The sequence below is a fragment of the Cyprinus carpio genome, chromosome B24 (genome assembly GCF_018340385.1).
Source record: "Cyprinus carpio isolate SPL01 chromosome B24, ASM1834038v1, whole genome shotgun sequence".
In the NCBI taxonomy this organism is placed as follows: domain Eukaryota; kingdom Metazoa; phylum Chordata; class Actinopteri; order Cypriniformes; family Cyprinidae; genus Cyprinus; species Cyprinus carpio.
Window position 1 is genome coordinate 1,681,662 of NC_056620.1, and position 13,958 is coordinate 1,695,619.

At 40.0% G+C, this 13,958-nt stretch overlaps 1 protein-coding gene across 3 annotated transcripts in view; it reads right to left on the reverse strand.

Annotated features, from left to right (window-relative positions):
- The window catches only part of LOC109072467 (neuropilin-1a), a 71,392-nt gene that overhangs the window by 12,742 nt on the left and 44,692 nt on the right, over positions 1-13,958 (reverse strand). Inside the window, exons 8-12 of one of the 3 annotated variants that reach the window (XM_042752082.1) lie at positions 11,295-11,439; positions 7,845-8,176; positions 6,245-6,389; positions 4,052-4,141; positions 2,503-2,550 (exon numbers count right to left, since the gene is read on the reverse strand). In XM_042752082.1, coding sequence (XP_042608016.1) covers positions 2,503-2,550; positions 4,052-4,141; positions 6,245-6,389; positions 7,845-8,176; positions 11,295-11,439 — 760 coding nt within the window. Of the gene's footprint in view, positions 1-2,493; positions 2,551-4,030; positions 4,142-6,244; positions 6,390-7,844; positions 8,177-11,294; positions 11,440-13,958 lie in introns of all 3 variants that reach the window. The other 2 variants (XM_042752081.1, XM_042752080.1) reach the window with 2 other exon arrangements.

A 13,958-nucleotide genomic window follows, 5' to 3' on the forward strand; every position in this document is an offset into this window, starting at 1 on the left:
AGAGATTTTCTGAGTTAATTTGTGGATTAGTAGTGCACAAACCAGTGTGTAGATTGTGTCTTATGATTGTTCCCTCAACAACCGGCGAGACGAGTGACAAGCTGCATATTGAGAAACGGGAAGAATTTCTGCACGAAGTTCAGCGACTGTTTATTTTTGTGTTACTGCTAATATTAACGCTTAGCTAAATTTAAGTATAGGCTGGAGTCCGTTCATTACAAGTGAATGACATTTTCTAGCTAAAGTTTGACTACCTCAGTTGAACTGTTCGAGGGGTTTATCTGCTGTTTTCGACCTGAAAACAGGGAAGAGACTCAGACTGGGCTTGGATTTACTAGGATTTCTCTCGTGGGTTTACCGAAACTGTGAGGAGAAAAGAGAAATCAATGGAGTTCGTGCTGAAATGCTGATCGGACGCGGAGCCTGCTCATGTGATTGTTGGAGAAAGACTGGACAGAAACGTTATCTTATTTTTCCTTTTGTTTGCTCGTTGACGAGTGAAACGGCCATTATTTTTGGGCCACAACGAACACAAGCATCTCATCAGGCCTGCTACGGTATTTAGTTTTATAATAATTTTACTTGCCGGCTTTAGATTGCATTAAGGTGTGTGTGGGCCCACAAAGTATGTTGTTTTAAGTGATTTTGAAGTTGATTCATCGAGGTTTTCTGAATTAATCCTATTGAAGGTTAATAGGGTTTAAAGTGTTGTCTGTGCATTTATATATAGTACAGTTTTGACAGTATCTTCCTTTTAAAAAGAGGGACATTTTATGTTGAAGGTTTAAAAAAGAACAATCATATCCTTATTTCATTGTTTTATTTTATTGGAGATAATAATTTCTTTATTGAGTAAATAATTAATATATATATTCTTTCCTAAAAAACCTTGTGTTGTGTTACTTTATTACTTAACATTTTTTTTAAAAAGAGGGTTATAAATTAAAAGAACCCAAAAGCCCTGCCCTCAACAATTCCAGACTGAGGATGTGCGATTGGAATGTTTTGAAGCTACTGTGCGATTGACTGGAGTACACAAATCTCTAAACTACATGCTTTATATCTACTGTCCACTTGATGGCAACAAAGAGTTATTTTACAATCAGAAAACACCATCATTTAAGCATGAGCATTTCCAAATCCTTTACCAAATTCTGTTGTGCCTAAGCCAAATCCACATTCATATATTCACCAGATATAGCTAGATCTTGAGCGAGAATACAGAGCACACAAAACAATGAAGCTTTGAAACGGAGATTGACATGAAAGAAGGACGGAGGGATTTAACGATGTTAGATTGAGTGAGAGATAGAAAGCCAAAGAGAGAGAACGCATGAAGAGCAGAGAGAATTGAGACGGACAGAAAAGCAGAAGCACGTCTAGGATGTCAGCTACGCCGGTGCCTGCACAGCCTCAGCGCTGCTTTTCTAGACAGTTTAATAAAGCCAGGATTCTCCACGAGTTTCGCAGGGTATCTGCTCACTGAATGCGAAGGAAAGAATTTCCTATTAAAAGCCGCAGCTCAGGCATGCAGCCACTGCCGCTTCAGAAAATGCCAGTTTCCAATTAAAAGTTATTTCTTCTTTTCCATTTTTAAATGGATTGGGGCTGTCGCAGTGGAGGACAGTACAAGGATACGTTTCACCACAGTCCAGAACGTTCTACCAGTTTTGAATGCTTGTCATAGCAAATAGAAAATATAAAGTAATTGAAGTTGTAGAAATTTAATAGATGTTATCGATGTTAGACAGCAAACACACACACACACACAAGGACACATGCTTATTAGGACCTTCAATCTATTCAGTTGTGTTGCTGTTGTGATGAGGCTCAGACAAGGCCAAACAGACAAACACACACACACACACACACACACACACACACACATACTGGCTAATTAGACAAGGTCAGTTAAGGGGCATTTCTCATTTGTCCATTAGTGAGCAGTCTTGAATGACTAATCAGTCATTACGCTGAATTAGCAAATCAGAGGGGCTCTTTATAGATTTTCACAAGAACACTACAGAAACGAGATTACATACTCATCTTTGAGTTTACACACTTATAATCAAATGGCCTCAACAACCAAACAGAGAACTAAGAAAACATACAATAAGAATTTTCTTTCTTAAAGGTGCAGTGCGTAATTTCTGTGCTGCTAGCGACACCAAATGTACGTAACTGCAAAAATTTTCATTATGTTTTTCTGAAGAAAATCGCTTACTGGCTGTCATCAAACACAGTGCATCATTTTTTTCTCTTTTTATTTTTCAGAAAAAATAATCCTGCATGAAACTCATAAACAAATATTTTAAATGTGCATATTATTTGGGGAGATAAACTACAATTGGCTTACTTAGAGCTGTCTGTGCACAATTTGAAAATTTTTTTGTTGTTATTATTTGGGGAGATAAACTAGAATTGGTTTAGTTAGGATGTGTTTGTGAATATTGGATAATTAAAGAAATTACAGATAGAATTAGAGGTAAGTACCTTTCTCACCTGGAACCGTACTTGTCTCTGTGGTTGTCTCTGGCGCAGCGGTTCCACCTGTAGTGTGGACACAGAGAAGACCATTAGATGAAAAGTTAAAGTGAGACACTGGCTAATATTTTATTTGGATATTATCTGGAGGTAAGGATCTGACTGTGCTAATTCCCCTCTTTGTATTTGCTTAGCATTTTTAAAACGAGCTTTGCCGGATGAGACATGCAAATACATTCAGAAACGTTGGAACCTTTATTTTAAGCATTTAGCAGAGGGGAGTGTAATTCTGTGCAACACACACTCTGTGAGACTGCACTGAAGTGAACACAGAGGAGATTAGAGGCATAATTTATAATGCAGTGTTAGTATTAGCAGCTGGAGAGCAGAAGAAATTTTAATAGTCACACATGAATACCAAGGTAAGTGCAAGCTAGTTTGGAATGGAGTATTATGTTACTGTATACTACATACTGTGTGGTAGTGTTACTGTTTAATACAATTTTTTTTTTCTTGGAGTGTCTATTTACACTAAATTCAAATAGTCCACCTTGTTGCAGAAGCTATTTACACTAACTCCGCCTACCAACATGTGTTTGCGCAATAGACGATTGACGATAACCCCCCGTGCTCCAGATGGCCAGTCTGCCACTGAATGGAATAAATTGAATTGGAATAATAACAAACTGCATGCTACACAGTATATAGTGTTCTGCATACTATTTCCTTAAATTAAAGCAGCATGTACTGTAGTAAGCAAACAGTAAATTTAACAATTTAAGCAAAAGTTGATCTTCGTATGTACATGTTAAATTCTGCATACTACACAGTATATACTGTATACTGCTTACCATTTTTAAATGTATTGTATGTGAAGCAGTATGTGGTAATCAATGATAATGGACTATTTAAACCGTACTTGTTTTTAAACTTGTACTAAACTTGTTTTAGCTTGTGGCACTAAAACAAATTCCTTGTGTGTGCAAGCATACTTGGCAATAAAGCTCTTTCTGACTTCTGACTTTACTGTAGTATACACTACAATGTTGTGACATGACCTTGCAGTTTTATATTAGTGCGATGCATTACCATCTCAGAACTAAACACAGTAAGTTTGCATTTTTAACCCAATTTTGTATAAAACAATCTTAACTTTGGCAGTCCACAAAGTAGAAGTTGAGATTGCATTTGATATCGCTCGCCGTTCATTCATCACTGTCTGGCTTTTGTAATGAAATGGAAGGTCAAGCGGAGCACATTTGGCAAATGTAGTAGGTTATTTCAGTATTAGATGCATACAGAACATTTGCATTCCATGCACAGTATACTTCACTTCTAGTAGGAGTAGTATGGTAAGTGTGGTTATATGCAAAGAGATTCATAGTGTGAGGAGTGATTTGTATTAGCATTCCCAAAAAAAAGAAAAAGGCTAGAAGAGCTGATATTTGCGGAAGCAAGGGAGGCAGTTAGTCTAGTGGGATTAGCATAGCAAAAGGGGCAAGATGCAGTAAGTAAGGGTGCAGTCTCTGCAGGCGGGTGTTTGCACCTGTCTGGTCGTAGTCATCACCTGTTCCACTATGGCAGTTGGCCTGGTCATCATCACACTCGTCTGATGGCACGGTGGAGGAAGCGGGTGTAGTTGGGGGCACTGTGGGAACTAGAGTGAGAGAGTCAGAGATAGAGAGAAAAAGATACCCATTATTCATGAAAATACAATCTGTGACACAGCTTTCACAAAATAAAGTGACAAGTGATGAATCACCCCGCTTCCCAAAAACCATGGCAGCAACAAGATACATTTTCATCATTTTTAAAGGTGATTACTGAAAATCCAAAACCAGGTACTGCTATGGTATTTTTTGTACGCCATTCCACAAATCATCTTAATGATTATGTTCTTTCTGTAGTCTTTCCAAGTCTGTAGCCCTTTGATACAGGCCTGTGCGTGACTCTGGGTGCTGGGGTTTGAGGATGTTATGCTCCACCCTGGGCCGGTATCCTCTTGGTTGTGTCCTCTCATTATGGCTGCCTGTGCCCCTTTGGATGTGGCCTTTGCCTACATCTGCCTAAAGCCCTGTGTTTACTCTCAGCTTGTAATGAGCTGCCCTTAAGCCTGTAGGGCTTTCCCTGGATAGAAGGAGAGGGAAAAAATGAGCAGGGAGGGAGAAGGGGAAATGGGAGCTATAGTGGAAGTTGTGCGGGTGAACTGAGGGCATTTTAAAGAGTCTCTAAAGTAGAGGGGTCACAGCAAGGTCACTGTGCTGGCTCTGGACAGCATTGTTGATCGCATCGCACACTCTTGCTAGGACTTAGTGCCCTGCTGTTAGGAATGCATATGGGTTCACTTGTTTGATTGGGAGGGTTTAGCTAAGACAGAGAAAGGAATAGGGGTGAATTTATATACACGGTGTTGGACTGCATGTGCTGGTATTAAAAGTGAAATCAAGCATTGTTATCTGACTATAGCTCCCGGTGGGATGCTGTGGCTTACACAAGCAAGTCTCACAGTCGCTCAGAAATCCAATATGTAAATCCACTTAACACTGGCTCAACAGAAAACACACACACCCCCCATCAGAGTTTAACTAATTTAGAAAGTAAGACAGAGGGGAAGACATCAAGGACCTTTCCGTAATCCTTCAAGGCAGGTGGACCAAAGATTATCTTCAGCTGTGAGGGGCCCTGTTACTTAGGGGTGTCACAGGCCCCTGGTTTTCTGGGTTGGAGACATCCTTTGATGCCGCATCTGCCGGACAAGTAATAATGAAGAAAGCTAATCCATACCCTATCCTGTCCTCTTGAGTGGATAAGTCCAAATTCAATCAAATAGCATCTGTACTATAAGACCACACACTTGAGGACCATCAAATTCCTTTCAGATCAAAGGTCTATAATTTTGTTTGTCTTTTGTTCACTTGCTTTGGACAATCTGTTTTTGGCTTGCCTCAAGATTGTCCATTATGTATATGAATCACTGTTTCTTTGAAAATGATTTTTGGAATAAGCAACATGCTACAATTGCCTAAAGTTACACTATTTGGAAAACAGCAGAACAATTATTATTCCGACTGAAAATTCTGTCATTAAATAACCTCATGTAAGACCTTCATTCATCTTTGGAACACAAATTAAGATATTTTAGATGAAATCCGAGAGCTTTCTGACCCTCCATAGATAGCAAGGGAACTACCACGATCAAGGCATAGAAAACAGTAAGGACATCATAGTCCATCAGTGGTTAAACCGTAATTTTACGAAGCTACAAGAATACTTTGAGTGCACAAAGAAAACAAAAATAATGACTTTATTCAGCATTTGTTCACATCCGTGTCAGTCTTTGACATACATTCACACGTCTTGGTACTCTCGTAAGTGGTGGCGGAAACTGACCGAAAGACCAGAGTTTGACTTTGCACACAAAAAGTATTCTTGTAGCTACATAGAATTACAGTTGAACCACTGATGGACTATTTTAACGATGTCCTTACTACGTTTCTGGGCCTTAAATGTTGTAGTTCCCTTGCTGTCTATGGAGGGTCAGAAAGCCCTCGGATTTCATCAAAAATATCTTAATTTGTGTTCCGAAGATGAACAAAGGTCTTACAGGTTTGAAATGACATGAAGGCGAGTAATTAATGACCAAATTTTCATTTTTGGGTAGATTAATCCTTTAAGTCAGTAGCGTCCCTTCTTGAGTACTTCTCAGTAGTGGTATGAATGTGGGGTTATGTGTGTGTCTGTGAATGAGTTTTCAACTTACCTTCCATTTCACAGCCCAGGAGTTCCAATCTAAGTCCCATCCCAGCAGGAGTGGCTCTGTCTGGGTACACCCTAACAAAGCGTGTCAATATAGGCTCCACTGTCCTCAATGCTGGCGTGTCATAATTCAGATTCCCCTCAAATATCTGCCAAAAACAACGACAGGGTCAGAGACAATAGTTAGCAGTCCAGCAGAGAAAGAGAACTTGGAAAGACAAAAATGGAAAAAGATAAAGTTGAAAGCTTTATTAAAGGTGCAGTATGTAAGATGTGGTCTCTACTAAAGCATAAAAATACCATAATATGCTTGCAGATATTTAAGAAAAATGCTAAGTTAACATTCTTATTTATCTGAAAAACAATGCTACATGTGCGTTCTGGAAAGTCGGTCTTTGTTTTGGTTTGTGAAACCCGCCCACTGCAAGTTTACCCAATTATATTTCGGCACCCGGGTTGCCAGTTGGCGGAAAACACAGCATATTTCATTTCATTCATCGTCAAGTGTACTCGTTCCTGTTGGTGTCATCAATCTGGCAACCTACGTGTCGGTCAAGTCTGAGGAGGAGTGGCCAGGTGAAAAAAACCCTCTCCAATATTTTGAATTTGGACTGCAATACCTAGTTAAACCACTCTCTTTCAATCCTACATACATCACCTTTAAGAGTATCTAAGTTAATCTGACAGGGAAAGCAAAGAACAAATCTTTAATGAAAGAGAACGAGTGAAAGGGCATGCAGCCTCTCTTAACTTGGACATGCACACCTCTCTTAACTTGGACACTGTTGTATTTCTAATGCAACAAAGCACTAGAGAAAAGAAAGTCTTCAGCTTTACTTCTGACATTGAACAGCTGAGCTAGCGCAAAAAAAAAAGAAAGAAAAGAAAGGCTGTGGGCTAACACTGTAGTCTACAACAGCAGGATGCACAGGCTTTCAAAAGCATCTGCCTTTGACTTCACACTTCTGAAGCCTTAAAACCCAGACACAAGGTACCACAGGAGACAGACAAAAAAGGAAGGTAAGACGAAAAGACACTCGCCAGCAGTCATGAAATAACATTAATGGTCATCAGAGCTAATGCGTCTCCTTTTGTCCTTCAAACTAAGGTAGAGATATAAGGGTTTTAAAAGGGGTCTTCTAGGATTTATATTCCAATCTAGCTTTTTGATAGGGGAAAAGGCACATAGTCTATGCTCTACAAAAAAGTCACGCATTTCATGTATTTCACGTACTGTGTCATTTCTTTTGAAATTTGTCTGTTTTCACTATGATTGCAAATGAACACTATACTGTTATTTAGTTTTGGTATTATGACTGTTTTCAGGATTAAGATTGTTAGTAGTATTTTTGAATGCATTTGGGAAGTTTCCCCAATATTGTGCTCACAGCATTAGTCTAATTATTACCATTCTCTTCTCTGTCCATCTAAAAAGCTTCGGGAAGAATACATTATAGCTCCACGTTTAACTTTCTTAACACATTTCCTAAAATCAGGCAAAACAAATCTCAGACTAGCGCTTAAGAACCTCATAGTGATTAAAAACTTTTCTAAATGTTAAACCAGTTTATGTCTAACTACCTTCTAGCTTCCCTTTATCTTACCTTGGGCTTGTTGCCAGTTGCATCCATCACCATTTTCCAGTCAGATCCATTGTTGCTGTAGCCCAGCCGAAACTTCTTCATGAATACCTTGTTATCACGGTGTTTGCCTCCCTGGATGATCAACCCTCGGAACAGTTTCTCCTCACCCAGATCTATCTGCAGCCACTCATCCGCATACGGCTGGGGCTGCGGCAACAACATCCATCCCGAACGGCTGGTCAGCAGACGGGCATTCTCTGACACCCAGGTGCGCTCGGTGTGGGACGAAACTGTGATCTGAGAGTCTGCGATAAGGCCTGAGACCATTCCCAACATTCCAGAACATGGGTACTCTGTTGAAGGACAAAGAGAGTATTAGATTCAAGGAAGTTTCAAACCCTTCACTAGTGACTATCCTGAGATGTGACGTGAAAAGCAGCAGACAGAGAAAAATTTTATTGGCCATTAAAGGAGAAAGATAATTTTGGACCTAAATTGTGTAGTTTTGGCGCCCACCAGCAGGACTAACAGGGCCATGCTAACCAGCCAAACCCTGATCCCTCGGTTAGACTGTTGTCTAACCTGCCACTGCTGTGGCAAAACAAATGTACCTTTATTTGTCATGCCAATGAAACACATTGACGCCAAGAAAGAGAGGGTTGTTTGAGAACATAGTGGAAGAGTTGAATGATAATTGATAATTGTGTCTACAAAAGATTAGATAAGCTGTGAGTAGGTAATTCTGAGAGGAAGGGAAAGAAAGGAGAAGAAAAAATGATGTTGGCTGATAAACCCGGTAGAAATGGTCACATCTCAGTGAGCTGGGAAACGTTCTTACCAACAACCTAAAGAGGTCACAGGCCATAAAGAGGCTGAACAAAGAGAGAAGGAAAGACATTCATTCCACAGGAAAGACAGATGAAGTGGACAGAAGAGATAAGAAACCTCTTGTTCTCTTTGTTTCTCTCTCTCCATCTTCCTTTCACCATTGACCTTGTGCATTAACTCATCTGCCTCTTTTTCTCAAGCTACCTAATTAAAACCTTTCTCTAGTGTATCTACCTTTCATTTCTGAACAGTTGCTCGCCCTTATTCTCAATTCTGCTCCACTCTTACCTTCCTTTTGTTTTTAATATGCTTTCTTTTTCACCTTCCTCAAATCTATCCCTTAATCCGTCTTGTAATCTGTCTTCATCTCTCCAAACTGACTTCCTTTGTTTTAGCATTGATAATAGGATTTTTCATGCTTTGCAATTTGTAGGCAAAGGCAGGTTGAGTTTGAGGGAAATCATCAGACATGCAGCACTGACCAACTGACTGTGTCTTGCCTGTCATGACTTTCATACCTTCTCTGGTGCAGTGGGATTTGTGACCTGCCAGCGATACCATAATCTATTATCAGCACCCACGGAGCAGGAAAGCGTCAGAGACAATCTTGGACTTGTCACAGATGAACCTAATGTCCCGTGAAATACCACCAGAACAGAGTTTTCATTCACAACAGTGTCTTTGTACTGGTGTAGGGAACTTCCTCTGTAGTTTTGAAATGGAAAGAGCACTTGTCTGTGACCCCTTCAGAAGCTGCATAGAATCCAAATGTGAGTTCCAGTCTCCTAAAACAACAAATGCTTGTGACTTTGATTTTTCCATTGTTTGTTTGTAGATGTAAAGTCGGGGTTGGTTTTATTGTAACCCTGCCAAATTTGGAAAATATCTCTGCGTGTAATTTTTGCTATATGCGTGCCAAATTGTTTTGGGACCTGAATGAAAAAGATCTCCACTGAGGTGGTTGGACCTCAAAGTTTGGAAGTCAACCAAGTTTATTTTCAATCTACTGGCTGGCACTGTCATCAGGACCTGTTTATGAATCTCAGATGGGGATGCATGGTAGAAGCTCCTGGTGTGGTAGACCCTGACAGACACACCCTGAGGGTGAACTGGTCCATGTGTACCGAGTGTTTCCTCTGTTGGTTTGGTCTGTGCATAGCACATAAAGGCTGGATGACCACACACAGATGGTTTTATTTACAAACAGCGGGAGGAAGTTTATTAATGGATGTGGAAAGCCTATCAGACCTGAACTGTGCACAAGACCACCTCCTAACTGCCAGCAGGCATCCTCTATTGGTAGCGTCAAGGTACAGCGCTTACAAACATAGTGCCAAGGAATAGAGTTTGCGGCAGTACCTTGATAAAAGTGATATGCACCTTGGTGAAGTGGTATCAGATGGTAATACCATGGTACTTTTAATACTTACCATGGTGATGAATGGTTATCATATTGGTACAAGTACATGGCCTGGGTATATGCCTTGGTGCAACCATGGTAAAATGGTAATCACTTGATAATACTTTGGTACCTTGATAATAGTACTTGTACCTTGCAACTAAAATGATGGTGTTTCTATGGTACTCATCGGGTACTTTCAATGTTTATGGACATGCACCATTAAATTCTTGGTAGTAACATGGTAAATGTGCAAAAAGTATCAAAGTTCATCTTCAAAATATGTGCAAAAAACATACAGTAGAAATACCATGGAACTCGTTAGTAAGATTCTTGGCCGCATCATCACAAGGGAGCCCGATGCACACTGATGATGTCACTGGGAGGCCTCCACTCTTGTGATGTGTTTAGAATGCGGTTGTTCACCCGTCCAAAACATGACTGCAACAGCTGCGCTCCAGAACTGCGGTGAACCGCACACATACAGTACACACACACAAATATACAACCAGTGCTAAATCTGTGTACACACACACAGACTCTAAAAATAAGGCCCTATGCATGCTGAACATAAAGCTGATAGATGGCGCATGATGGCAAACACACTCGCCCTCCTTCTACACATATGAGGAAATGTTCTCAGCGGGAAGGCACTGATGATATGAAAGCCTTTGCAATCAAAGCTCTGTAGGGTGGAGTCATGCCAAAACATGCAGATGAGTATGCAAATGAAGACAGAGCCAGCTGGGCCTGACTGTGGCTGGTGGGTGTAGATCTCGCCGTGTGCAATAGCATGTGCAATATGTACATCTGTGTGTGTTTGAGAGAGAGGCTGAGAGGTTAGCGCTCGGGGGAGGAGGGTAGAGGCAGAATTGGGGTAGAAGTGGAGAGGTTGCAGTAGCAGCCGTGCATGCTGTGCACGCCATTCATTTTGAATGAAGTACATCCTAACATGGGGAAACATGAATACACAGTCCTTTCCGTTGATGTTAACACTTGTCTATAACGCAATAGCTCCTCCAATATTGCACATGTATGGTTCGCACATGGCTTTCAGAGGCATGAATAAACACTCCTCCATACGCCTGCCTCCAAAGCAAGCAAAATGTAAACCATTTAATTGAAAGATCATGATGGAGTGGTGTGTTGACAAAACACTGCTTCTGAATCTGAATTAACACTCTGCTTCTAAACATTTTTGATGTATGCCAGTTGTGCCGTTGACAGATTGTGTTGGAACCAACCTGAGATTTTGCATCCATACACCTCGAAGCGCAGGGCGATGCCGGCCTCCCAGGAGTAGGGTCGGATCCGGAGGTATCGCGTCAACGTGGGCTTGGGGAACATGGCTCTCGCTACATCAGTAGGGTTGGTGTTCCCTTGGAAAATCTGACAAACGAAGAACAAACACATTAATTATTAACATGGTTTGTTTAGGCGAGTCAGCAAGGACAGACCTTTGAGGCCTGGGACTCACCTAACACTGTGTCCCAGAAACAGAGAGAAATGACAGGAATGTGTTTAGATCAGTGGCTTCAAATGTGACAACCTAAATAGAGCCTGAGTTAGATTATCTCTGAAGCCAACTGGGTAGCAATACAAAGGCCACTTTGTGATGTCAGAGTCTGGGTTACAACTAGTGCTGAATGTTTTTTGACGCTTCAGTTACACAATGGTTTCTGTTGTTGCTGCAACAGACATAGCAATGAATCAGATTCTGTGTTATATCCATATGCACTGATTCTTGCTGACAGCTAGCACATGTTCTCTCTGAAGGGAGGATCTGGAAATGTGTCGAAGGAAGATGCAATTGTTACAAGAAAGACAAATTAAAGCAAAGGCAACCTTTTTGTTCATAGTATCTTGTTTCACAGGTCACTATATAAAGGTCAACAGGTTTTTAAGTACATCTTGAAAGGTCTTTTACTTCCTCAGTTTCTGAATTTTTTATTTTTTTTCTGAATTAGGAGGAGAGTTAAGAATGAATTGCACTTGCTGTTTTATCACCTGATTCATTAAATAATTATGCAAATTTGAATACTATTGACTTCTGACCTGTTGGGTAAAAAGCCCATAAGTTATGTAAGATTGTGTCCTTAGTGATCAGAAACATTTATCATTTTCAATACGCAATTCTTCATAAGACTTTACAATTATTTTACAGTTGTTTGAGCATTGTTGTCTTTTATTCAGTGTCCTTATAGACATTACTTCAAAGAAACAATTAGGCATTACTACAGGATGCCCAAACCCACAGTCTGATTTCTGGAAATTTGATTAATGTTTATTTCATGTTCCTTGTTACATACATGCATATTCTGTATTTATTGTAAAAAAAAAAAAAAAAATCCCTGATTTTTTCCCTGTTTTTAGTGTGAGCTTTTTGTGGAACACTTTTGTAATGAATCATTTTGCTGTTGCCAGCAAGCAACAGGTCAATCTAGACCACTTGCTACAGTACTGATTTTACCCTGGTTTAAGGGGGCTAACCCTCTAAGAATGCTAAAATCCCTGCAATGCACAGCCTCTCTCTTAGCATATTGCTTTAATATCAATACGGTCAACACAACTGCAAACTAGACAAGGTCAAACTGTAAGCCGTACAGGATGGCCAAGTGTTGCTAAGCCCCAGTTAGGGCATACAGCCATCCGTCTATCCCAGAATCCATGCTGCTAATCGTGTCCCTGGTCACTACTTGTCAAAACGTGTGTGTCTGAGTGGGAGACACATGATGAGCCATCCACTATCTTTAAATGTCACGCCAATGCTCTGCACTACTGCTCTAAGTAGTAAAAGGCTTTTCTTTGTGCAACAACCCCGCAGCCAAACTGCTGTTTCAGCAGTCTGTAAATGGGCCCTCACCTCACAAAAGCACTTTAGAGCCAGGCAGACAGAAACAAGGCACCGCACCTTAAAAATGCAAGCTCTAAAAAGAGAACAGTGTACTTTAGTTGAGGGTCGACACAGAAATTGGGCCTTTGGGTATATTTAAGCTCACTGTTACTTCCAGGCATGAAGATGTGTACGCGCGCACACACAGGCATGAAGATGTGTTAGCGTGTAATTGGATTGATGAGCTTGAGTGTTATTTTTTTGATGTTATTTTCAGGTCTATTTCAAAACTTATATTGTTAGAGTCTGCCAAGCATATTTAAATATGAATTGAGTAAAACTAAATCATAAACTTCATACACTGGAAGTATCTCAAAATCTATAAAGCTGCCTACAGAGACAAAATCTTTGGATCAGGTAAATCTCACAATTCCCAGTTCACATTTATGACAAAAATCATGTGAAAATTTAAATGAAATTGCATTTTGCAAAAAAATGTGTTTCAGATTTGCACTGCGACTATTTTAACTAATTAAAAAAGTAATAAAGTAATTATATTCAAATATATCAAGTTTTTTTTCTTTTCTTTTATGAAATTATGAAATTCCTGTTATCATTTCAGTTGTGGGGGAAAAACTGTTAAATTTAGTTTTTTATTTTTCTGTTTTGGCATAAAATATGATCTGTAACACAAAGTTACGCCTTCTTTCTTTGCGTAAACATTTGGGCGGAGTTATGCAAATCTTCACACATCGTAATGTAGATGTGTGGGGGTGTGTTAGAACGAGGTGTTTTATGTAGGCGTGGTTGACTCCTAACTTTTATAAAGAATATCTCTTTGGGTTTGAGACTTTAGTCTTTGCAACTTTACAGATCTTCTTCATGCACCAAGAGCTTGTAACACTCCAAAGACAAAGGAAAAATTGAAATCGCATCATATGACCCCTTTAAGACAGAGCCCATGTGTCAAATGTAATAGGCATGTCTTCCTGCAGTTAACTTTTCTGTGCTAAGGGACACATTTCACCCGATGGCTAATCGATCAGCGTCTCCTCGGTCCTCATTCAATACTTCA